Source organism: Coturnix japonica, chromosome 2, assembly GCF_001577835.2.
Source record: "Coturnix japonica isolate 7356 chromosome 2, Coturnix japonica 2.1, whole genome shotgun sequence".
Lineage (NCBI taxonomy): Eukaryota > Metazoa > Chordata > Aves > Galliformes > Phasianidae > Coturnix > Coturnix japonica.
In genome coordinates this window covers 66,789,330-66,816,919 of record NC_029517.1, presented here as the reverse complement: position 1 = coordinate 66,816,919, position 27,590 = coordinate 66,789,330, and the positions used below count along the sequence as shown (strand labels likewise).

The following is a 27,590-nucleotide window of genomic DNA, read 5'->3' as shown; positions in this document are numbered from 1 at the left end:
TGTAGCCTTTGTACTTGGAAAATCTGTAGAAGACCAGATCCCATTAATACATTTGTAAAGCTGTCCTCCATCTTCTGTAGCTGAAGACCTTCTTCTTGGACTATCTTAAGGACCATTCAGACAAACAACAGACCTGACAGAGTCCCAGACCCCTTCAGCTCTGTCACCCAACCAACTTGTTGGTTGCTGTTTTTAGGAACTTAGATTGAATGAATGTGGAGTCTCCCTCTTGTCTCCAGTCACTGACGGCTTATTCCCATAAAAGTTACTCTTGAAAGTACACTCATCTCCAAGGAAAAGCTTCAGTAACAAAGTCCACTTCCACCTTCACAGGTTCTTCTGCCCTAGCTCCTGATGCTCAGGGAAGCTCATTCAAGCGAGCAAGGCTTGATACAGGAATAAAGCAACTTACCCACTTTCTGAGAAACAAATCACAATCTAAAACACTCAGTGACTTGGAAAATCCACCATATAGGAGTTCTAACTTTCATAACAGAAGTTGGCTGTACCAGTAATTCAAAACCATAACAATTCCGTTTCTGGGAGAAAGGATGCATAGGAAATAGCATGGCATCCATACTTTGTCTTGTTATTGAAGTGGAAAATTCCTCGAACAATTTTGAGAGCTTTAAGAGTGATTAACTATATTGTGTCAGTGACATTTCAGTCTCCCAGACTATATAAAAGGCAGGCTAGCTTATAAAGAGCAGTGAATTATTGCAAAACGTTCACTTGGAGATCAAGAATTAAGCCTGGGTCAAACATTTATGACAAACAGTAAAATTGCCAAAAATTGAGTTCCAGCAGGTCAGAAACTATCTACAAGATGAGGTCAAACTTGGTGAGTAGTTTCAGCTGAGGAAACAATTTACTGGACGCTACCTAAAAGAGTTTTAAAAAGCATTAAAGATATTTGGAGAAAATATTTGGTACCGGCCTGAAATGGTATTTCTCATTTTGTAATAAAAATTTAACTCCTCACTGTGCTATTTTTATTGTTTTCTTTCCCATACTTGTTACATATACTGTTCCAGCTGAGTACCAAATGTGAAAAACTCCTTATTCAGCCAGCTTCAGTAGACAAAACTCTTCTTGCAGCAACTGTGACAGCAATTACAAGCCCAGATTTACTGAAGCAGTTTACAAGGCTGGCTCTTCCCAGCGGTAGTGTTGCCAGCTGCAGTGCAGATGTCTGGGTCATTCCTGTCCATTTAACGGTTACATCTACATCTGGGCTACCTGCTGATTAGAATGAATCTTCGCATGTGTTTTACATCATTGATTCTTTTGTATCTGCTTCACTGCTTGCAAATTCAGTTCTTATCTTTTCAGGTAACCACGTTTCACCACACTACCCAGAGATTTTCCCATCCTCTAAATTCCCACTTTGTTCAAGGACACAACCTATCCCCTTCCAGATGGTGTATATTTAACACCTTAACTACCAGGGTCTACTTCTGCTCCTTTGCACTACCAGAACCCAGAAATATATATGTATATATCTCATCATCTTTACATTTAGATTTGGTGGCTTAAAAGCATGATGGCAAGACCTCTTTTATTTTCTTGGGAGAAGTCTTGTCCCATCTGCATTTTATTCTCTTGCAATTACTGAGATGCATATAATTGCCCTGAGGCTAAATTTGGACCATAAAGTGATCATCCTTTTTTGTTCCTTCATAAGTATTTCCACAGCAAAACAAATGCAACGTTATAAAGAAGCTTATTACACTGAATAAGGCATTAGCAGCAGGAATCAATAATCTCCAAAGTAACACAGATCCTCTTTCCAGGCAGATACTCTTTACTTCAAAACAAACAGAATCGAACCCAGGAACCAAAACACGTCCAGGGGGACACGTGATATGCTGAACAGGCCGCAGTCTTTCTTCTTTTTATGCACAGTGCAACATCAGCTATTACATTTTCCCCCTGAAGCTTCAAGGGATTGGTTCAGTGCCCACTGAAGTTTCTCCAGTGTCAGTTTTCCAGCTAAGATCAGATGTGTGTACATATAACTCAGCCCCCTGCGACACTCTATCAAAGTAAAAACCTGCCTGATTATCACATTGTGGCTGCTTAGGGGAGAGCAGTGGCCTTCTTCTTTTTCTTTTTTTTTTCTCTTTAGTTAGAGCTGATGTTGAGCAAAGTGGAAGAAACGACCAGCTACCTCTTCTTTATATAACGTGGGAGAGAAGCTCATTCCTGTCTTAAATAAGCGACTGTTTTTTTGAGCTTCTTACTGATCCAAATAGCTTATTCAGCCATCATTCAGGCAGAAGGGCAAAAGAGGGTTATTATTTAGAGTGCTTTGTATGACAGTAAAGCAAAGTATGCTTGTTCATGTATGGTTGTTCGTGGCCATAAGAGAGGCCTAGATTTCCCTGCAGGGCACACTCAGATGAGTAGTGATGCCAGAACTGATAAAATTCTGTCCTAGGTTTCCAGTACTCTCTTTTTTTGTCACTGTGTTGTTTCCTGCATACCCAGCTGAAGTCAAGGAGAGGGGACTCAGAGGGAGAACTGGCACAGTTATCTTGACAAAATCCCTTCTGAACACATACTGATGATACACAACATGTTGTTAAAACTGGAAACTGCACCTACAGATTGGTATTAAAACACACTGCCTAGGATAGTCTGTGCAAACAGACAGTGTCTGCTTCCTAGTTTCACTTGACTTCATCATTAAAACGTGCAGTCTCTCATGCATTGGCATTGAGCTCAGCCCCTCCTTCTAGCTTCCATGGGCCAAAGCCATGTAAACTTGGTTTCTGCTTTACAAGCATACTAAATTCACATCTGTACCTTATAGTTTATTGGGTGTTAAGCCCACTTTCACGACTGCAGATTATCTTGCGCTAATAATGACTTTGCTCCTGCTTGATGGTAGTGGTGCTCGGCATAGCCCAGCTAATTAACACCAGCTGCTAAGAAAGAGAGGGGAAAATGTCTCACAGCTACTACAGCATCAAACTGGTTTGAACAGCTTTATTGGTAAAATGCCTATCAAATACATTTATCCGTCCTACTTCCTATTAGATATATTAGAACATTACCTTATGCACTATTGAATATCTTTGCTATTCTAACGGTAATAAATAGACAGGGACATTTCCGAAAGCAACAAACCCCTTTTCCCAAACAGAGATAGAGCAGTAAATTGCTGTTTGTTGTCTCTGGAATGGGAAGTTTGGAAGCACATTACCCTTTTGTTTCCAAATTCTGCTTTGGATAGTCAGAAAAGCTAAAAAGAAAGAAGAACGGTAAAATATACAAAGAAATTGAAAATTTCTTGGAAGGGAAAGTGGGACTTTGCAATTGCAAGGGGGGGACTAAGGGTATGGGGGATGCAGGGCTGAGAGAAATGTTTGTTAGAAGCTGGGCATCTGGAGTTGATTTCCACACAAACACAGTGCGTCTGTGAGACGTTCTTGTTTAGAAACTGAGTTCTGCTCATTTTTTCCATGCAAGAAAGCATGAGGACTTCGGTCTTCAGAGCTAACCCAATATTCTCTTGTAACTGAAGTGAGCTGGAGACTTTTACTGTGTGCACGTAATAGTAAGACATTTGTCAGAGCTTGTGACCAGGCTAAATTGTCTTTGTTGGCACAGCCATTGTGCAATAACCTAAAGCAGAACAAAACATTGTCAGGAATTGCAGTGGAATAGCTTCACAAGACACACTCACAGTAACCTTAGTGTGGGGGAGAGAGCAGAGACTAAGAATTTTGGAAGATCTGAGACAGAATTTGACCACACTGCACTGCCACAGGCACATAAAAATCAGCCAGCAATACTGTACACCTCCAAAACCTAAGATGGAAGACCACCAGTTGCTTTCTGTCTACATGTTCACCAGCATGCAGTGGCTGTTCCTCCCGAAGCACATGACTTGGCACTTCTTGCTGAACTTTATGTGGCTCCTGTCAGCCCATTTCTCCCGATTGTCCAAGGCCCTCTGGATGACAGCATGAATCTATGCAGTAGCTATCACTCTTAGTTTTGTGCAGCAGGCAAACTTGCCAAGGCCAGTCAATTCATCACAGAGGTTTATCAAGTTGATCAAACATAACTTCTCCACAGTGACTCCATGCTGACTGCTCTTGATGACATCCTTGCCTTTCACATGCCTTGAAATGGTTTCCAGGATTTACTCCAACACCTTCCAGGAAAATGGAGTGATGTCGACAGGCCTGTAGTTCTCTGGGTCCTCCTAGAGATAGGAGGGGTGCCTACTTAAAGTCTTTGAGAACTTCTCTTGGTCACCGTGCTTGCTTAAAAGGTGATTGAGAATAGCTTCACAATGCCATCAACCAGCTTCCAGCACTTGTAAGTGAACCCTATTAGGGCTTAAACATGTCCAGTTTGCTTAAGAATTTCCTGAACTGACCATCTTCCACAAGATTTTCCACTCGTCTCTCAGACCTGGAACGCCTGAAGGCAAGCTTAGCTAGTAAAGATAGGAGAAGGTACTGAGCACCTCCCCCTTTTCCATGACCTGTGTCATTAGATCCCCTGCCTCATTAAGCAGTGGTACCACATTTTCCCTAGCATTTCCCTTTGTAAACTATAGTGTGAATTTTGACATCTTTGAACAAATTTAACATATCTTTTGACATCTTTGAACAAATTCCATTTGGGCTTTAACTTTCCTAAATTAATCCCTGCATGATTGCACAGTGCTTCTATATACCTTCCAGCTTCCCTGCCCCTGCTTCCACCTTCTGAATGCTTCTGTTTTGTGTTTGAGTTCAGCCAGGAGTTCCTTGTTTTTCCATGCGGGCTTCTTGGCATTTTTGCCATTCCTCAGCTTTGAGGAAGTCCTTGAATATTAAGCAGCTTTCTTAGACTCCTCCTTCTCTTGAAAGTTCTAACCCTGGCCTTAATTCTTAAAACATGAAATGTCTAGTTACAAAGGAACAGAACTCAGAGAGAGGCAGAATACAATGAAAGACAGATGGGACAACCAAATCTGAGGCAGTAAGGTTCACAACAACGAGCAAGGAAGCTGAGAAGAGTGAGCTGGCTTGACTCATTCCTCTACTGATGCCTTGCATTCCCTCATTGCTCTATTTATGTCTGCTGTAGAATCCTTCAGACAGAGGTCAGGTGTTCTACAGTACCTTGAACCAGAGGGTAGAGGTAGATTTACTAGCACAACTAAACTATGAGGAGAAATAAGAGAGAATAAAGTCTTAGAAGAATTAGTCAATGGAGAGGGGAATAAAAGCACCTCCTAAAAATGTGTCACATGTGGTAGATTTTGGAGGCAAAAATCAGACATTTTCACTGCTGCAGATTATCCTTTTAGCTGTCATATTACATTTGAAAACACGACACGGCCCTTAATGCAACAGAATTAGTGCAGTGTAAAATACTGGCAGCTGTTCTATCTGCAGCAGCATATTAGACTATTCAGTAGTCTAAAAGAGAAGATGAAATTGATGGTGGAGTGTGATACAACTTTACAACACTTGTCTCTGTCTCAGAATATATGACTGCCTAAAAGAGAAAAGGGTTAAGGGAGACAGCAAAGGGTCAGGAACAGGAAAGGAAGGGAGTTTGTCGGATGGTTTAGTCCTTAAGACATCTGGATCTCTTTGTCTAAGAGAGGAAAAGGAGTTTTTTGGAGCTGAACTCCCACCAGGGAAGTTGCTCCCAGCCTTGAGAGTGATGTGCAGATGAGGTAAGCTGAACCTAGCTGTAGGACCAACTCCAAACAAGCTGACTGGTAGGCTGTCTCCTTTTACAGCTAAAACCTGGATATGAGGATGGGGAAGTCCTTACAGTGGGACAAAGAATGCTTTAGGAAAGGCAGAGATCACAATTCAGGTGATCCCATTTCCCAGAGCAGACGAATAGTCCAAATGAGCTCACTGCTTGCACTGCTTGTGGGCTTAGCTGGATGGGGACCAGCTAATTGGGCCATGAAAAAACTTTCATGGCAGATGGCCCAGAACCTTTCCCTGCAGCTTCTGCAAAGACCTCCCTAAGACAGCATTTACCTGAAGTTTGCATCACCTGGGATGCTCCCCGGGTGCAACTAAATTGCCATCTGCCAACCCACCAGACCATCTAGGTTCCCAAACATGCTGCCTCTGCATCTCCACTGGTAGCATCATCACCTGGCCCTGCACACATAAAGGACATGAGACCCTCATTTGAGCAGCATTCCCTGGTGCTGCTGAAGGAGTGGCCTGGTGTCTTTGCAGCCTCTGCTGTTTGAGATCAGGGTCTGCTGCTTGCAAGGCTTGTTTTTGTAGCAAAGACAGTTGATTAAAGGGAGGGAAGATGATTTCTCTCTTGATTACTGCAACAAAAGGAATGGTGAAGACCTTTCCAGAGTGCCAGTAAACTCAGATACTCTGCAAGATAAATTGTCCAGCCTGACATTACAGATGCTTGCTCATTTAGCAAATACAACATATTGAATGGTTATTTTATTAATTACTCATTAGCCATCAGTGTTCTGCCTCCTGAATTCAGGGAAGTCAGTGAAGGACCATGTAGCTGAATTTACCATGGTGCTAAAATATGCTTTTGCTGTAGTCTGCTGGTTTGCAAATTATTCATTAGAAGGGCAAGCAGTGAATGTTAAAGGTAGCATATTTAGAGATATATTGATGTAGTCTACTGAAATTAAGAACACTTCCTCTTCTTTAATGTTAGTAACAAACAATAATTTTACATGGTCAGGTCTGAGGCTAAAGGATTTACTTTAATCCCCACATATTGTCTGTACAGTGGCTTTGAATTCCTGTGCACTGAAATATGAGTATTATTCTCATCTGCATTCACCTTTAGAAGACCACTTGCAATCTTCCTGCATGTACCCAAAAAGTCTCTGCATTTCCAAGTGATCCTTGTGTTAAAACTGTCTGTTAGGGAAAGCATGCAAACTTTGCACCAGGTGTAATGACAAACAAATTAACTAATTAATTTCCTTAGCACTAGTCCACTTGTCCAAAAGACATTTAATCTCATAAAACACCTACATGTATAACATTAAACTCTATTAACTACACGGTCAGTTGCTCAGAAAGTTAGTTCTACTTACTCACATACAAAAAGCTGAGTATTGAATTCCCATGTTTCTGCATGTGGACACGATCATACATCCAGCATTCCAGCTTGTGCTCACAGTAATAATCACAGTACACATACATAAGCACACACATATTTAGAAGCTTGTAAAAGCTTGTAAAAGCTTAAAAAAAAAAACTTTTAAAAGATTGGAGTCTGGATGAAAAATTGGTTCTATATGCATAGTTCCTTAAAGTGGGTTACCAATGTTAATCTCCTGCACATGTATTGTCAAATAGGATGTAACAAGGGGAGAAATATAAAAGTAACTCCTGAGACATGTTAAATATTTTGCCGAAAAAGCAAATTGCTCCATTTTACAGTGATCAGCCTATAAGGTGAAATTTGTTCCTGCCAGCCTACTTCTTTTATCTACTTCAACTACTGTTGGGTTTGCTTCCTTCATACAAGGCCATAGAATCATCACTAAATGGCTTAGGTTGGAAGCGATATTAAAGATCATCTACTTTCAACCTCCCTGCCACAGGCAAGGTTGCCACTCACCAGATCATGCCCATGGCTCCATCCAGTGTGGCCCTGAACACCATCCAGGGCTGGGGAACCCACAGCCTCTCTGTGCAGCCTGTGCCAATGCATCACCTCCCTCTGAGGGGAACATTTCCTCCTAACATCTAATCTAAACCTTTAGATTTAGAGAGAGTCTTTATCAAGCAAAGTGGCACAAGGGAGCCATCCCCAGGAAAGTGACCCTCAGCACGTATGACATTCCTCCTTCTTCAACCCTGGGGCAACTCACAGGCTATAGGCCCCAAATGCTAACACTGTAATGTTTTGGGCACCATGGAACACTGTTAGAATGATACCACGGTGGCCTCCTGACAGCATCAGGCTGTCAGAGCTGGGGAAGGTCCAGGGAACCCCACATCTGAGGACAGGCAGAGAGAAACGCTTTTGGTCAACATTAAGGAAAGAATGGGGAGGAGGGTCTGAGTGTTCCCAGCTGCTGTAGCTGCTTAATGTGGAAGAAGACAAAGCCTGGCTTTTCTCACAGGTGCTTGGTGATGGAAGGCACCAGGCCCACACTGGAGCAAGTATGACCCCCAGCTAGGCTGCCCTGGATTTGTCAGCATCAAACAGCAAAAGATAAAATCTTTCTAAAGCCAGAACATAACATCTTGAAATTACTTCCTAGTTTGTTTCAATTTTTATTAGCATTTGTCATGCTTTCAGTCAAAAGAGCACTGCGTGGACTCTAAATGGCCTTTTGTTTACTGAAGAAATAAAAGATGATTTCTATTACTGACATAAGCTATCTCCTTGTTACTGCCACAAGCTTTCATTATATTATATGTACACTATATATCACCATGAATAAGTTTGCCCAGCAGAGAAATGTGGCTTCCTCTGAGGTAAATGCTGACAGTGATTTGACAACTAAAAGCAACACTGCAATCAATTCAGGACAGGAAATGAAGGATACCACACCCCCATTGAATCTGCAAAGGAAACAGAGGTAGACTAAATATATTTGTTGACAGAGTAAGTTAGATTTTGAATAGATTTTCCTACAGACTCTAGGAAAAATTAGGGGGCTGAAGTGGATGGCAAGTCTGAAGAGGAAACCGTAACACCATAATGCATTCTGGTTTAGATTCTGCAGAGAAAAGACGGGAGAAACAGCTGCTGCAATGAAAAAAACAGTGACTTGTACTGCTTCTATGAGAGCAGGGAATAGGAATAGTGAGAGATGCCAGAAATAACAAATACCTTCCCGGACTGGCAAAAACTCTGACTGAAATGCAGAACAAACACTGTCCATTCTTCCCCAGTGGTCACCTGGGTGCCTCTGGGGAGACCCTGCCCTCCAATGCTGCTTCCTGCTGCCTGTTGCCTACCACTAATTGCATTTCTCTCCCCTCCTCTACAGTAACATTAATCTACGGTGTCTGCACATTTGGTGCCCCACCTTCTAATGTGAAGAGACAAGTTTGCCCAAGGAGAGATTACCACCAGCCAGACTGTATACAGTCTGCAGAACTCTGAAGCATAGAAGGCCCTGGCAGAGCAAAACTGGTGGCGACAGGGATGCATCTCATCCTGAGTTGGAGCTGCAGCAAAGGAGAGGTCACACTGCCAAGGCCCATCAAGATCATAGGTCAGGGACCTAAAAGCAAGGGAGCATGCAAGGGTGATGTGTTTTGTGGTGACAGCATCACCTTCTCCTCTCCAGATTGCTGCACTGACCTTTTGCTGTAGCAAATCATAATCATAAATTACTCAGATGAAGCAAATTTGTATTGTTTATGGTTTGAACTCATATATCAAAACTACAGTAATAGAATCATTTGTGATGTTAGACTTGTGTTTTTCCATGATGGATGCTACCTATTAAAACTGCTGACATATAGAAACAATTCTGAACCATATTCAGAAATGAGGATCCTTGTTTTACCGAGACAGAAAATTTAGATGTCTAAAAAGATCTTGATATCTTGGTGGGTTTTTCTTTTGAAAGCACACCAAACTTGCTGTCAATGACAGTTTGTCAAGAAGTGGTTTTCTTCCAAAGTTCATAGGCACATACATACATCTGGAGACTTCAGTATACCTTAAACATAGTTACGTGTGTGTGTGTGTGTATGTGTGTGTGTATCTTTCAGTCTCTTGCCTTAGGTCAGAAAGACTGTGGAAGACACACATGCACAAATGTTTAATAACTCAGTTTCAATTTGTTGCCCATAGATAATCACCTGTTTTTGCTGCCTTCCTCTGGTGGTAAGGTCAATTTAGATACCTTCTTGGTACAGCTTCCTCACTAAGTTTAATATTAAAGTACACAACTACCATTTTCCCTAGCTACCAACACAGCTAAAAGCCAGGCTCAGCCCTCTGCAGCTTTTTCCAGTCACTCCCATTCACACACCTAGTGCTGTTGATCCTCCCCTCTAATCCAGGATTTAGATGAGCTTGTTTACCACAATCCCATTTTCCATGTGATTTATCAGCAGCACCCGATGTGTGAAGAGGCAAGCAACACACAACACACGCTGCTGTTGGAGGTTAGGGATGAGCTCTTGCTTTAGGCACTTGTTTTTCTCTCATTAGTGAAGGCTAACAATAAATGTGAGAACTGTAGACGTCAGAGGTAATTAGGAAGAAATTATTTCATGTTACCCAACAAAAGAAGGCCTGTGAATAAAGCCTAATCCTACTGTCTGTCCACTCTTTCTATCCCTAAATGACTCTGAGATGGGGAGGGAACAAAATGCTCTCCACAGCACTGGATGAACAGCCCATAGGAGATCCAGCCCTAACAGGGGCCATCTTGTTTCCATCATCTGGCTGAATAAAGCCTCCCCTCAATGGGACCACTACACAGTCCAAATAATTAATTGTGTCAAAGAGCCGAGTCTCTTCACCACAGAATATTTTGGTAAACAAAAAGATCTCTTTGGATTATTCATTCCCCTCAGGGTTATGAAAGAACTGCTGTGCATTTACAGAGGCCAGGTACCTCACAGTCTAGTATCCGAGGGAGCCATGACTGTGGTGCAATGGAGTGGCCTGTGCCCTGCCATGGCCACACACCACGGCCAGCCTCAGCATTTCCTCCACATGGCAACACATGACCTGCTCTCAAAGCTCAGCTTTTCCCATATTGTCTATATTTTCTACCCTACTCTATGGTTCTTCTGTTTACAAACATTCTGCAATGCTCTTTTTCCTCTACACTCACCCTCACACAGAGAGACACAAAAATAACTGGCAGCTGATGGGAGCAAGTGCAAAAACCTCACAGCAGGAACACGACACTTAAAATTGATGGCAATTTTTTATATGTGTGGCAATTCACCAAGTTCATTTAATCTCAGGATTTGTTTCTAGGCAGTGTTTTTCAGCACACCTGGGGAAGACACAGTATTGATTGGGGAGTGTGGAGATTAGATTACTTTTCAGATCAAGATAGTAGGCAACCATCATCTGTCAAACTTGCCATTCCGTAACAAAGAAGAATGACTTTTCACATTACATTTTTAAGTCATAGACGTTTTGCAACTATTACCAAAGCATCAATGGGACTAAAAACACATCTGGCAGGTGTGTCTGCATTTCATACGTACATATTTACAGCCAGATGCATAAAGAGACTGTTTCTCTGATCTATTTTACTACTTCCCATTCTTTGTCATGTGATACTTGCAGTGTGTTATTTATATTGCTTCAGATCAATATTTTTCACTTGTACAGATAGCATCCCATCATGTATTAAAGAGTGCATAAATCTAAGGTTAAACAGTAAACAATGCTGTGCACTACTGTATAACTGTCAGTGTGGCTTGCCACTGACTCTCTGCTTTAAAGCCAGAAGAACATACACAGTAACACAGTCACAGGGCTCAGGGATTGGATGTCCATCAATCAAAGTCACAGAAGAGGTAAAAGGTAACGTCGGGAAACTTCAAGAAGATGGTACTTTCTTATTTATTTCTTTCAAATTTAATTATTTTTGTTAGTTAATGTGCAGAAGGCTGCCTCCCTACTCCATCTCTCTTTGCTTTCACAGTCGATACAGTTAAATCTGACTCCAACAACTGACAGCCCTTGACAGTAGCATAGCACAGAATGCAAAATCTTACTGGATTGCCTGAGGCATCTGCTGATGATCAGCAGCAGTTCCCTGACACACACTGCTCACCTGGGTAGTCTTTAATCTTCCCTGCCTTGTGACTTGCAGCCAACCTGTCCTCTGCCCTAAGGTGGGTAGGAGTATATTGATGAGATAGACATAACACTGACAAGAGTGTCTCAAGAAACAACAAGCTCCCTTAACACCAATTCTGACTGTTAGGCAAAGTAAGGCATAACATTCTATATTATCAGATTTTTTATATAATTGTTTGACCTCATTCCAGAAGGTTTGGAAAGCCACGAGGGAAGCAATGCAGTGAGAGCAGATAAGGACAATGCCATGCATTCTTCAAAAGCAGAATCTCAGCTTCTAGACTCTTGTATCTAACTGCTGATGAGCCCCTTTGCTACAGTTGAGGGTTAAGAGACTCAAAAAAACCTTTGCTGTTTTAGACATTCATCTTACAGGATTGACCACATTCTAAAGACATACGTCTCAAGGTATGGCAGTGGCGATCTGAAAGAGGCAAAGAAACAAGTTCTTACCAGATCAAGGGAGCACAGACTCTTCCGAAAAGTCTAGAGCAGTGTATAACTATGAAGAAATATATAGACACATTTTCTCTAAAGGGCTTTTGTGCCCACTAAATAATGCATCGACAGAAGGAGCTTGTGTGATCTCTTAAAATCACCACTATGATTCCTCCGGAAAAGAGAAAAGCAGGGACTGGCACTGGAACACTTGTCTTGGTGGAGGGGGATAGTCACACAGTTGCTGGGAGACATGCAGCACTGCTGTGAACTGCCCATCAGTGCTAGACCTCTTCCTTGCCAAAGGCTCCTGACAGGCCATGACATTGTCATTGTACCAGGAGTGCCCCCAAGACCAGTTCCAGATCCTATCTATCTGCATCCTTATTTCACAATCATAGCCCAGAAATACATCAGTCCTCTCATTTCCACTGAAAGCAAAGTTCAGTTGCTCCATCCTGCTCTAACCTGAATGACTGGGCAATCAGTGCTTCTCAGCATGTTAGACGGCCAGAATGACAGTCAGAAGGCAGAAATCAGACTTTTCCTTCTGCTTGCTAACATTCAGGGCTTTGTTTTACCTTTCGTTTTTCCTTTCTAGCTTATGGCTACTTATATGCACTTCTTGCGCAGCTTGTGAAGATATGCAAGCACCAGAGGGAGGAAATGGAGGAGGAGACTGGGAGAACATCAGCAGGCAGAGCAAAAAGAAAACCATACCCACTTAAAGATTTTTTTGTGCAGATGGTCTGCATGTCAGAACAGAAGTTAATGGAACTATAAGGGTTTTTAACAGCCAAGAACATGGTCTCTAGCATCCGCTTCCTATCCCCAAGTCATGTGGTTCTGCATCTTAATTCACTATTTTTGCTCCTCGTTTCATAGTTAAGTGTCACATTTTGGGGGAGTCCATTCTGGTTTGTTTAGAAGAGAAGGTCTTCTAATTAGTTGCTGCAAATGCTGCAAAAGGACTGCCAGCAAACAGTCTATGGCACAGGCATGTTTTGCAATAAGATCAATTTCTTCTTGGGCCTGCCTTTGCTAAGCCTTGAAACAGGATATACATCAGTGAAGCAATACATTCACCTGAATTGCAGAATCACAGAATTGTAGGGGTTGGAAGGGACCTTTAGAGACCATCAAGACCAACCCCCTCCTAAATGAGGTTCCCTACAGTAGGTCACACAGTTAGATGTCCAGATGGGTCTTGAATATCTCCAGAGAAAGAGACTCCACAACCTCTCTGGGCAGCCTGTTCCAGTGCTCTGTCACTGACAGTAAATAAGTTCTTCCTTGTGTTAGTATGGAACTTCTTATGTTACAGTTTCTGTCCATTGCCTCTTGTTCTATTGCTGCGCACCATCGAAAAGAGTCCCCCCAACAACTTGACTCTTGCACTTTAGATATTTACAGTTATGAGATCTCTTTTCAGCCTTCTCTTCTCCAGACTGAAGAGTCACAGGTCTCTCAGCCTTTCCTCCCATGGATGATGCTCCAGCCCACTGATCATCTTTGTCACCCCCTGCTGGACTCTTTCTAGGAGATACAACTCTAACAAGGCTGGACTATACTTGGGATCATACTGACCCAATGCAGTATGTCAATGGTCAGTCGCTCAATATGCCAGTCTATCAGCTTCTTTTTAAAATGACCTTCTCTTTATAGTACTAAATTTTGATCTGCCAAATGGTACAGCTAATGAGCTCTTCTAAACTAAATAGTGTGAGGATTATGCATAAATACTGAAGTATCCTAATCAGCCTCTTGCTGAAAATTATTTGATCCATTACAGACGACAATAACTATTTGCTGAAGTTTTTACTCTGCATTTTTTACTTCTGTAAGTAGCATATGTGATTTCATTGGCTGGTTATTTTAAACCATAGAGGACCATTGGTAGAATAGCACAAATCCTTCTGAAATCCAAAATTGCCATCTGCAATTATATTCTGCATCTCACATCTTCTCTAAAGACTATAAATGCTTCACCACTTTAATTTTGCTTGGCATTTGCATTACTGTGGGACAATTACTAAGCAATGGCAAAAGACAGATGGAATAATGAAGTCTGGACATAAAGAAATATTATCCAAATTGAAGTATTCCCTCAAGTTCAATCTAGTATTTGTCAGCCTGTATACAACAATACATCACATTTAGATATAAGTCACTGTTAAGACATGTACCCCTCTTTTTGATGCTGAAACATCTGTGAAACATTTTGCATATTAGAGATAAGGAAAGCGGTTTTCTCCTTTCATTTCTTGACTATTCAAAAGGATGAGAAACTGAATGGTAAACACTTGTCATTAAAAGGTCAGAGTGAAGAGAATTTTTTCAGATAAGGCTAGTGAAATTCTACCAGAGATATTACACTAATAACAAATGAGAATGAACCAGCAATGTCTCAGCTATTTTTTTTGTTCGTATATATACAGTTTTAATTATTTGAAGCACATATGATTACTTCTAAGTCCTAGCTATGCTACAAGACAAACATTTTATATTACATTATACCTCAAGCTCTGAATAAGCACAGACAATAGTACAAATGCACTTGGAGAAACAATCAATGACATTGTGAGAATAGGCGGCTTACACAGGAAGGGTTCTGGGTATTGCCAAAATTAGCTTCCCCAAAAGACACATGCTGAAGAAACATACTTCACTGGTGAAAAAAGCATGTTTTGGAGAGATAAGAGATAGATAAAGTACTTATAATAAAAAATCACCTGGAGCACAGTGAGCTACAGTCAACATTTGCAAATGACACTATTTACCTTCATTAGACAGAGCAGTAAAACTCCTAAGAAACACAAATAATTTTGGCAAATGGGCAGCATGGTAGAAATGCTGTTTGTCATTGTAGGGTCAAGTGATGTAGATCAAGATTCACTAAATATAAAAAATTCAACTCCTCACCCACCTCAAAGGGTTCAACGTTGATTATATAAGATCGGGACTTGGACCCTGTTATCCTGCATTGCTCTTTTGGACCACGAGCTTCACATCTGTTTAACAAGGTATTAAGCTGAACAAAGACTGGATTGAATTTTGGCGCCCATCAACAGTGCAGAACCATCTTTGGTCACCACTGTTGTAGCCCTTCACAAAAACACTGAAGAATTCGACAGGTTTTGGAGAAAGCTGAGTGTGATTCAGCACAAAGAAAGACTTTCATAGATGGACTGGAACAATGCAGTTAGTTTATTCCAAAGAGTAGATAACTGAGTCCTTGCATCCCTGCAGTAAGAAAGATGCTCCTCCACCTCATGGGGGGAAAAAAAAAGAAGAAAAAAAAAAGCTAACAGAAAACTGGCTGGTCCTCCTTGTGGATTTCTTGGTTAAACCAGCAGGAAACCAACAGCACTCACTGGCTCTACATACCACTGAGCTGATAATATAACAGTGTTAGATCAACTCCAGAAATTATGGCTGGAGCGCAGGCAGTTCTTAGACATTTCTACCTGGCCTTGCTTTACTAATAGTTGATGGAAATGTTTCATTAATGGGTACCCCTCTATGTTCAATACAGTACAGAAAAACAGAACAGCTGGTGAATAAGTGTTGTTATAAAGAGGAAAGAGCGTACGAAAGTAAATCTGATCAAGCCTGACACAACAAAAAATACTGAAGGATGAAAATATTTTGAATCAGAAGAAGACTCGCCTACTCAGTGGACACTCAGTCAGCTGAGAAAGTTATGCCTCTGTCTTTTGGTAAAAATAATCTGTTATCAAATGGCACCTATATCCAAAATGTTATCAAGGCTGAACTCATCCCAGCAGTGCACTGAAAACAACTGAACGCACACAGTTCATGCAGGTACTTACACAACCAAAGATCCTATACTACACAGCAGGAAAATGAAATCTCTGTATGGAATGTTACAGTACAGCAGCTTTAATTCTTAAGTCTTTTTTCCCATGGCTTTTCCTTTTGACTATTGTAAACAAACAGATCTCAGATGTTTGCAGAATGTAGATAAAAGGTGTCCCCCCACGTTTCCAAAAACAAGAGCTAGAAAAACATTAATCTCCTACCTTGTTAACTTTGTCCCAATCTGCTGCCTAAGTTCGAGTCTCTCCTCATCTGTCTGCATGGGAAGAATATTCTTTTCCTCCAACTCTCGCTTGGAAGGCCTGTTGCTGAGTTTGATTGCTAAAGAGTCCTTTCTGCAGACTTTCCTTGCCAGGGAACCTGTGGGAGAGAGGAGAGGCTTTGCCAAAGGAGGTGTCATCCTTTCATTCCAGCATACAATAGGCAAGGAAGTGGCAGGCAAGGGAGGGTGCTACATTCTTATTTATACTGGTATGGACAGTGGGAAAAGGGGCATCAATTAACATCTGGTTTTCAGTTAGCCACAATTAATGCCATAATACAGAAAGGATGAATTTTGTAGTTACACAGGAAAAAGAATATTGCTCCGGAGAGGGGAGTAGAGAATAAAGGCTTGTCTCATAATTTCTAGAAGCATCTGTAGCATTTCAGAATTCATAATGGAATGAATAATTCAACCTCTGTGAGGGCAGCAGAGCTACAGCATGTGGAAAGAGAGAGGCATCTCTCTTTTGCAGTGTAACACCAGGACATCCGAATTAGCACTAAAAAAAAAATCGAGTATATGAGAAGTGGAATAGACTTTTAAGTACATTAGCTGGTGCTGCTTTTCAGGCAGTGACAGTGGCAAAGACAGTGTGAAAACCAGTGGCCTTTCATGGCTCAAGCTTGCTTCCCTTTGTTCGCATCCAAAGCAGACTGTGCAAGGTAGAGATGCACAAGCAGACTGCAAGCCTCTATGAGGTTTCAGACTGTTATCAGGAGAATGACAGATAACGCACTTCTGCTTTGCTTCTTCATTTAAGACAAAAGACTCCAATTTCACTTGCAAGGTAAGGTAAGATTCTGTGATGATGAAATACACTTTTTTTAGAAACTTGTGTGTGCAAATGGTGTGATTGTACTGCTATTGCTTTTCAGAAGAAAAAAAATTTAATGGCCTGAAACTTCAGCTCAAACTGCAAGATAACAAGACGTCTTGTGTGTCACACACAAAGTAAGGTATCTCATCTTCATGAGACAGCCCTATGACAGCTGTTATTCTCAGAGAGGTCAGAAAGGGTCCACAAGTCCTTCCAAACTGTAGTTGTGATACAGCTGTCAATAAACCCATTCAAATCTGAGCCCAATTTACCACTACTGTGGACCACATCAAACTGGTTTAACATCACACATAACCCAGCAGCGGCATTTCATATTCATTTTGTGCTGATACAAACACCTCAACAGAGTGTAAGCCAGTCCAGAACTGCTCACAGCAGTTAGTTAGCATTGGGTATACAAATCTGATTCCCAGTTTGAGTAGCAATGGTACAAATATGAAATGACTCCAGAATAGTAAAAGAAGTCATCCCCATACAAAAACACTGTATGGTAAAATCAGATTCATTTCCTCAGTTATGTAAGTCAAGAGTTCAGGTTAATAGATTAAAAAAACCTAAAGAACAAAAACAGAACAGAGAAAAAAACTAGGATCTAAACACAAACCAACTTACTCCCACACATACTCTCACATTGTTTGCCATGTAAAATGCATCAGAGTGGAAAGCAGAACTGTGCTGCATTCCTGTGCAGAACAGAGCATCTGTATACAGATCATCTGCACAATTCTCTCTACCATCATAATTTGAATTGCACACCACAGGCTTTTTAAGTGGGTGTGCTGCTAGGAAGAAAAATAAGATCCTCCCCCAGTTTTTATTCGTATCTTCTTGTATGGAAATTTCAAGACTATTTTCTCTACCCTTTGGTCTGCATTTAGGGGTTTTATTCTCTGATCACAACCCCTTTAAAAGCATGTGCAAACTTCTGATGTGATTTAATACTGATGATGCTTGTAAGATCTGATTATCTATCTGTGGCACTATCACAGTGATATATACATATATACAGTATAGTGATAGATAATCACTATACTGTGATTATCTATCAACCCTGCTGAGTTGATCTTGACTTAAGCCAAAGTCAGGGCTTCTCTATACTACTGACACAGGGGATAGTGAATCTGAAAGTCAGTTTGAAATTGAACTAAGATAAAACAAAAAAGGTCATTTGAATTCTGTATGAGGACTACCCACAGGGATTCACATGGATTAGGGTAATCAGTTTTAATTCATACTCCTCATTATTTTTGATTAATTTACAGAATGTCCCCATGTAGTCAAGCCCCGAGAAAAGCAAAAGCCACGGTCAAGAAAGAAAATTCACAGGCTGTGTGTTTCTTTTGTGTATTTGAGATTTCAGAGGAAAACTTCAATAAATGAGAAAGGAAAAATGGAATGCATCTAACTTGTAAATAACGAGTTATCCTCATCTTCATCTTCCTCTTCCTCCTCTTCCTGTCGTGGGTAGAGACAAGAAGAATCTTCATAGTCAGCTTCATGAGGCACGTTTTCTTTATTGTCATCGCATTCGATTACAACAGTTGGCACTTGTCTCATGTCTGGAAGGCCTCCAGGTCCTGTTTTTGTAACATTGTCACCTGTGTGTAAACCAGAGCTGTTGGGAAAGAAAAACAAATAGATAAACTAAAAGGAAACAGTGCAATGGAAGACTGGGTTGCTTCTCTCGCTGCATTTAGTAATGGTCTTACATCCCTTTTTGAGAAGAAACTAGAACAGAAATATCTTCATGACCTGCGCAACATCTACTGCGATAAAACAAGTACACATTAGATCAAGACTGCAATATTTATTAGTGAGATGGAGGACAGCATCCAGGCAGAAAGCCAGGACTAAGAACCAAAGCACACGCAGTTTTAAGACTTAATAGGAATTGCACCAGCTACTCCGATTTGATATATGTGTGATCTCTCCACTACCACCTGGGCAGGAAGAAGAAAATATCTCACCTGAGTGTAAAAGGTGGAGTAAAAGGGTGTGAGGAAAGAAAGGCACGGATTTTAGAGGGGGATTGTAGACAGGCAGAGGGAAGCTATGCCTTGCACAGTTGCAAGATATTGATTAACTTGAGAGGAGGGCAAGGGCATGACTCTATGAAGCAGAGGGGACTGACCACGCACAACTGAGCTTGGAGATAACAGATTTTGGGAGCTGGTAAGAAAAATGAAGAAGGGAGCTAAAGTCTGAAACGTTTATTTCCTGCAATAACCCTTTTCTTGTCCTTTGCTGCTCACTTCATCCACGGGCTGGACATCAGCCTGAATTAGTATCTAAACTAATATTTCTTTTGTCATATGGAATGTGACAAAGATCTGTCATTACTACTGCTACCATTCAGCTCTGCTTGTGTGCTGATTTCAGTGTCCTTCAACAAGGACCACACCAATACAAGCAGTGAAACAGGAACATGAAGAGTTGAATACTGAAGTCAGACATCGCTCATTTTGTGTCATGGTTTTGTAATTTTGTAATTTTGCTATCAGTATTCCACATCATAACATCATGTCAAGTATGGATACTTCTGTTGAATGTGCAGTCCACAGAAGAAGACTACATATCCCAGAGAACAACAGGAGTAACAATAAGTCACGGGACCAGGACTCTATATAATCTCGTTCCCAGGCTGGAGTGCCCTCCTTCTTCTCTCGAACTGCTCGGAGAGTGGGAAGCGTTCCAGCTGTGTCGCCTAGAGTTCACAGTAGGCCTCTCGGTTTTCGGAGACTCTCTCTCTCTCTGTTTCGTTCGATTTGTTAGCCTTAATTATATTATATTGTGTTATCTTGTATTTCGATATCATATTTAGTAAAATAAGTTTTTCCTCCTTAGATTGTCGCTGTTTTATCCCACTCCCCTTTTCCCCCTCCTTTCCGGGCCCCGGGGGGGGGCGTGGGGTGGCTTCCCCTGTCACGGGCATAGGTAAATCTAACTAACCCGTGACATTTTGCTTTTCTATTGTGAAATAAGAATGAGATCTGTAGGCAAAAATGATGTCTGCTGAAGTTAACTCCTTAGTGGGGAGAAACTGCTCTCCCTCCTGAGTCCCAGCTGAAGCAACAAGTACATGAAAGGTGAGGAACATCTGCCTGTTGGACATTCGCTCTGTGTCAAATTCTCATCTTACACTGCAGAAGAATTCAAGAGTGAAATCAAATGTGCCGGCTGAGATGCATCTGAAGCACTCAAATTTGAGAGTGACCTTGCCAAGTGTTGAGAAGCCTCAATTCTCTTAAGTATTTTAGCCTACCCAGAGTATCTTGATAAAAAAAATAACAAATAAAATAAAGTTGTATTTTTATCTTGAAATGATTTTCTATAGTTAACTTGAAACATTTCTCTTTTATATTTCTAATCTAAATTTAAAATAGACTCTCAAGTGGCTGCCAGACAACATCCCAGAGAATGCTTTAAAAATGTACTTTTGGGCACATAATGCCAGGCCACAATGAACTTAGGGATTAAGGAGAATAAAGGGCTTCAGACCCTGTGAGCAAACCGTACCATGCTGTTATCATCACGTTCAGCTTCTAAGGAATTGTTTTGTTAATTGCAACATGTATTATTGCAAATTAACCAAGAATAAGCTGCATAGCTTTTCTGGATGCCTTGAAGAGAGGAACTCCGTTTTCTTAGTAATATTCTATGTTTCACACCACAGTGCATGAAAAACTCACAAAAAGCTGGCTGGTTTAGTCCCTTCTGGAAACACAAATGAAACCATCAAAAAACAGTTCAGCTCCCAGGAGCATCTGGTGCTTCACTGTTCTGTGAAGGATGTATGTAGGTTACGGATTCATCCGTATGTGCGTAGGGCAGCAGGTATCAAAGTGGCTCACCAATGTAGGTTACTAAGCAGGTATCAAATGGAAATAAGATTTACAAATTACCACACTTGATCTTTATTTGAACTACTGCTCTAGAAATAGAAGTCTTCTCATCTCATTGTAATTTTTCTGAATCATCCATTTTCTCGCTAAAACTATTTTCTATTTTAAGTCCCTCATTTTTCCTAATGCTTTGTGTTTTTTTCGACTAAACTCAGACTTCTTCACATCATTTTGACTAAGTCAGCTGTCTAAGCAAAGCACTTTGTGAAATACACGCATTATTGCAGCATACTTAAGGAAGATGAACCAAGATCATTGTATGTCTTCACTGAGTATAAATTCCTCTGGGTCATTAGCAAAAAGAACCATAGTCAGGTGGTTTACACCACAAAATTTTTCAACATTATTCATTGAAAAGCACACTGTTATTTGAAACAGTCCATTTTACATCAGCTTCATCTTCTGCATTCTTACCAGCATGCTCTGATCCATGGGACACTATTCAGTATTTACCAGTTAAAACAAAAATTCAAATGACTGTATATACATTTATACTGTTTGGGTATATGTGAGAGACAGAGAGAAAGAAGGCAGAGGTATAAATATTATGTGTTTCTATTCTTAGGTAATACTGAAGTTTAGACAAATTTTGACAAGCTTTATGGAAGATAAATGTTTTCTGTCTCAAATACATTTAATAAGATTTACACAGCACAGTCAGGAATATTAAATGCATTTCATATTGTAAATGTATAGTCTGAAGCTGAACTGTATGTTCCAGAGGAAATGGTTTCACAAACTGTAGTTTGGACACCACAATTTTTTACTTATCTGTCACAGATTCAATTCTAGTCAAGAGCAAGATACAGATACTCAACAGCTCTCCCATAAATGCAGAGCAAACTAAGGCCTTGATTCAGTTGCTCTTGTACAACAGTCCACAGAGTAATTGAAATCAATTGTTGTCTTACCAGTCAAATCAGGAACTCAATGGGCAAAGAAGAAATTAAGGTTATTTCAGGTCAAGAAGCTACTAAGTTGAAGTTAGAGACATATTACAATGGCAGAAGAGGCTTTCTAGAGCTTCTCCTATTGCTACGTTTTGCTGACTTCCTTTTGGGCATTGTCCTTCCTCTCGGTTTCAATTTGGACAGGAGGATCAAGTCTTTGGTGGATGCTGGTGGCAGGAATTAAAAGCTTCAGTAACTCTAAAAACGCATTACGGATTGGTAAAAAATGATGCCAGAATCTAGAAATTTATTTATGTAGAACACATATAAGTCTGGTTGAAGCTGAAAGCTGTTTGCAGTGGGTAAAAATTACCAACAGAGGCTGCAGAAAAAAGGTTACATGGAAACCACATTTCTTTCTGTTTCTTCTTAATTTATCATAAGTCTGGTAATTTATCAGGGAAAACGAAGGCTCGCTGTTAGTACAAATGATGTCTTAATAATCGTATTATGACAAAGGATAGATTTCCCTTTTAAGAATAGGTTACAGATAGATGTTTTAAGTACCAGATTTCTTTTGCAATCAAAAGTCTTAAGAGTGTAAATGAACCTAATGCTCTATAGTGTCTTCACTAAAACTGAATAAAAGATCTGGGAATTAACAGCAGTTTTAAGCTGCTAGATGGAGAGAAGCTCAGTAGCTTTCTCAAGGTCAAACAGCAAAATAACTTCTGGCTTCCGTTCTGGTACAGAGAGACAGCTCATTTTTCTTTGGCCAAAACTGTAGTGCACTGGAAAATCAGTGATTTCAAATATGAGTCTTCAGATGCTGCTAAGCTATCTGAATTCCAGGGACCCCATCTGCAAAAACAAAGAAACAAACAAAAAAAATCCTGTCCAGATTGCTAGAAGGGGGTATTTCACTCTTTCTTTTCTTCATCCTATCTGCACTCACAGTCCTGGAAGGAAGGATTGTGAAGTATAAGATCAGTTTAGCAGACAAAACGTGGGATTGATATGAACTGCTTATGGGTGTGTATATCAATGGAATTTAACAAACTTGAGATTCTACTCTATTGGGAACAAAGAAACCAGACACAGGAGAGAGAAAATAACATAGGAAACAATTAAATAAATGGAGAGCAGGATACTAATCCATATTTGTCTATGAAATTCTCCTTTATTAAGGAAAAGAATTCCCCAAATCACCAGACTTGGAATTAATATTAAATGGAGGAGGAAGGCTGTTATTCTATCATGTAGGACTTTTTCCAGATAAAGACTGATCAGCAAAAATAAATGCCTCGAGATTTTTGGCCCCAGAGCAGTGACCCAGTAGTGTGTTATCTCAGAAGGAACAGTAAAGCTCTGGATGTCATTGCCTATCTTATGCATGCAACAGACATAAGCACATTATTGAATCTTAAACAGAAGAAAGTAGATCTAGGATCTGTGCAGTTTTAAAAGGCTTTCAATATTTCTGGGCAGAAATGCCCAACAAGAGATACTGAAATATGATTTCCATTGGGTTCCATACAGATTTTATGCAATTAAGGGAAAAGAAGCACCGTCAGAAGCATTAGAATAAAGCAGTATTTGGTATAACTAATCTTCTCCCAAGTTAGATGTGTGTATCTTAAAAATCTGCACAGGCCACGGTGTTGCTCAGAAAAGTAGTTTAAGATTTTAACAGCAAATGTCAATTCCACAGACCCTTTTGTCTGTCAATGCTATGAAATAACAATAGCTGTAGTAGAGGAAACATTCATTTCCTGTTTTATCTCCTGTGAATAGGAACATTATTGATTTGTTTTGACAAGGAGAATAACTGAAGTACTCAATACTTCATTTCATGAATGAAATAACAGTTAATCACCCCAAAAGGCTACAAAAAACCAACTGCAATATCACGAACTAGCATTCATTTTAATTTTTAATGTGAAATATCAGTGCCACAACCTCTTTTACTCTCTTCTGCAGAGGGATGCAACTGCATCATATTAAAGCATGAATCCTCGCTTATTAGATTATTAACAAGCAATACAGCTTTGAATTCAAAGTAATAGTTAAAACCAAACAGCATAACCTTCTTTAAATCTGTTAAGCATACTTGCAGATGTAAATTTGATGGATACCTAGAAATTGGAGCATTTGTTACTGTGGGGCAACAGATGCCACAGTGAAGTCATACTCTGAAAGATTTCACTGCGCCTTTTGCACACAATGTGAGCCAGACTGTGAGGTCAATATCCAACCTGTGGTGGGGATGGCATTAGCAGTGCTGCCACAAAGGAGCCTCAGGGAGACATTGCCATCCTCTGCACTCAGTGCACCATGCTGTGGGCCGATGCATATGCACCTGAACAGCTCTGCTAGCAATGTGAGAGGTAACTAGATGGTCACTGGGCACAGGATGGATTGTGGATACACTTCCTAATCCTTCTGCTACAGTTCTTTTATTGATGGGAACAGGAATCTCCATCACTGTCCTTATGGTTTTCCTCCAGCAGAGGATTTTGTCAGGCTGCAGAAGCATTAGCCCCCTTGATCTAACTGCAGAGATCTCAGTATCCTGGAAGTGAAATAAGCTGACAGAGGAGGACAGCCTCTGTTCATCTGACTATTTTTAGTGGCGGCAAGGCGAATCTGCCATCCCTAACAGAAATCCTTTTAACTGTGCAATATAATGAAGGTAATGATATCACAAAGAGATAGTGGGGCGAGTCATTAGGCATTTTGTCCGTCTGACCAAATATTTTAGCTTCCTATATAACAGAAGGATGATCTGACGTTCCTAGAACAAACTGGTTACAAAGCTGCCCTCGTTACTAAATAGAATGTCATTTTTGGACTACCTTCTCTATTCTGGGACTTGCTCAATTTTCATCTGTAAGTCAAAATAATTTTTCCAAAGCTTGCTGATCTAGTAGTCTATGAGGACAGCTTGCATTTATGCAACATGCTTCACTTATTCAGACTACTTGAAACAGCATTCAGAGATGCTCACAAGTGACAAAAACAGCCCCAAGGTGGGTAAGGCACTTCTGATTAAATGTACAACCTTCCTTCAGATGCAAATACATAAGAAGGGAGCTGCTGCGGAATGGGTTAAACACTAAATTTAAAGTCATTGAAATCATTTAAATAGCACATTAAAGCCCTGCTTAGTGACTTGTACAGAGTTCTCACAGGTTGTTTTGAGCTGATTGGTAATACTAGTCAGATGTCCTGGTTGAGTGGCACGTTCTGTTTTAATGCTCTTTTCTGAATCTTTCATTCCCTTTAATTATTTTATTTTATTTTAAGCAATCCACCACACAACCGGAGCTCTGCAGTTATATGCTCTGCAGTATATACTGCAAACCAGACATGTTCTCTGAGTCTTTTCTACACTAGCAGTGTAACCTAGCAAGGACAGGACAAAGGCTCAGGAAATTTGGCCTTTTTCACCTTTCTGCCACACAGTTCTCTAACAAGCCTGGAAAAGCTCTTCTGTCTCTGTTTCTCCAACAGTGGCTCTGCTCTGAAGGTCCTAAATCCCCAGAGAAGGGGCTTGATTCCAGTACTATCAATATGACTCCGGTGTTAATATTGGTACTGAGGCTAGGAGGAAAACAGTGCACATTAACACACAATTTTAAAAGTTGATCCATTACCTTTCTAGTCTTTGCATGGTCATGGCTAGTGTTTTGTTCAGTTCCTCTATCATCCGGCACCCTGAAGGGTGTATGGGCAACGTGCTGGATCCAGAAGGCAGGTGCTGGCTGTGGCTGCCATACTGGAGCTGATGCTGGTGAGCTGCTAACTGGGATGGCAGGACAGTGTGATGGTGCTGAGTCAAAGGCTGCTGGGAGCTCTTCTGTGTGGAATAGGATGAGAGAGAGGAGAGGTCTGGCCCCCCTAAAGGCATGCAAATCATGACTTTCTTTGGAGGTAGTGGAGGTGACAGTTTAACTGGCATACAAGGCAGTTTCACAGGAGCACCAGGATCTAGAACAGAAGAAAGAGAGGCCCTGGTGTTAATTTTCATGGCAGTAAGATGGAAATCAGAGTATCTGCCAGGGTAAGCAGGTACTGAGGTTGCTAATCAATGCAGGTGTGTGCTTCCCTTCCCACATGTGACAAGACACATGTTCTGAATAGCTTTCATTCAGCACTCTATTTTTTTTTTGAGAACTGTTGTTTTGCAGCACATCTGAGTCTCATAAAAACATCCCAGGCTTGTACATGTCCCTTAAGAAGCACAGTCAGTAACTTAACAAGGCTTGTGGCACACTTTAATACCTTAAAGCACTAATCCCCCAAACCAGCCCTGAGAAGTAAGCACAACCTCTCCCACTCAACAGGCACTTAAATGGGGAGAGCAGTTTGAAGTCTGAAGTTACGAGCTGACTCACCACTATCACTGCTGGAGTGAAAGCTCAGGCATAACTGACCCTTCTCAGCCACTGCAGTGCAATTACTACAAGTCACCTTTCTTACAGCTTTGTCAGGTGCAAAAAATCTGGTATCAAAAATTACATTAAGAGGGAAATAAGATAGGGTTTGAATGTTAAACAGGAGTGAACTGGAAAAGTAAGGGATACAGGAGGAGAAGATGGTAAGGGGTAGAAGATAGCTAGGATTAATGTATTCTTTTACAGGAGACTTGGCAGACACTTTCCTAATCTTAACCTTTTTAACTCCAGGCATACTGAATCACACAGTTGTTCTGTCAAGCAAAGACTCCCCTGGTTTCCATGGAAAGTCAATGGCAGGTCCATAAACAAAAATCTCTGCCTGGACAAGGCTGCAGGATGCAGATTTTTGTAGCTGCACGGTGAAATGGTTTCAAAAGGGAGAAGTGGTAATGGGAGGGCTTGGAGTTCCCAAAATGTGCATGTGAAATGACCACAGAACATTCTGGGAGCAAAGAAAATGATAATAAGTATATATATTGTGAGCTGCAACTGGAGATGTCTTTTGAAAGAAGGCCAAGCCCTGTTTGGCATAGAATCCCACCCCAGACATTTGGCTCTGCAATGCTCTGCATGCTCGGTGGCTTTTTGTTGCTCCAGTTCACACTTCTTGCTGCAACATGGTAAAGGAATTGAAGGGTCAGAATCTTCTTATGACCCAAGAATGCTTGGCAGTAAGATGCTGCTTCCTCTAGTTTCAAATGCCATCACTTTCCCAAGTAATATCTGATTTTAAAGTCCTTTTCCAGATGGTTCTTTTTAGTGTTAACTACCCTTCTCCCTGATCTCTTTATCCTTCCCTCCTTATGGACTATCCTGGACATTGCTTGTTATTAGTATTCATATCTACTCGCCAGGGTGCACAAGGTCAATACCAACACTTATAAGCTCTAACATTTCTTGAGAATGTTTAAGGACAGTAAGGTGGAAAAAGACCATGCATAAGGCCAAGCTCATTCATGGTATTAGACTTTTTTTAATGCTAGTGTGGATGCAGTGAAGTATCCACTTGATACTGGTGTTACACTAGAACAAAAAAGCCCACACAAACAGCAACCCTTCCCTTTTTCCAAGAGACTAGGGAGGCAAAGGGTGTGCAAAGATGAAACGGAGGCATGGCCAGGTAGTGGTCTTTCCAAATTGAAAAGTAGAATAGTTACAGATGTGAGAACCCAAGTTTTTCTATTTTCA

The 27,590-nt window shown here is 40.8% G+C and overlaps 1 protein-coding gene across 12 annotated transcripts in view; it reads right to left on the bottom strand.

Annotated features, from left to right (window-relative positions):
* Positions 1–27,590, bottom strand: part of PHACTR1 (phosphatase and actin regulator 1) — a 259,864-nt gene that overhangs the window by 25,371 nt on the left and 206,903 nt on the right. For 11 of the 12 annotated variants that reach the window (XM_015854710.2, XM_015854712.1, XM_015854709.2 and 8 more), the window contains 3 exons: positions 25,599–25,932; positions 18,557–18,765; positions 16,251–16,407 (listed from right to left, as the gene is read on the bottom strand). In XM_015854710.2, the coding sequence (XP_015710196.1) occupies positions 16,251–16,407; positions 18,557–18,765; positions 25,599–25,932 (700 nt within the window). Of the gene's footprint in view, positions 1–16,246; positions 16,408–18,556; positions 18,766–25,598; positions 25,933–27,590 lie in introns of those variants that run through there. The other variant, XM_032442501.1, reaches the window with a different exon arrangement.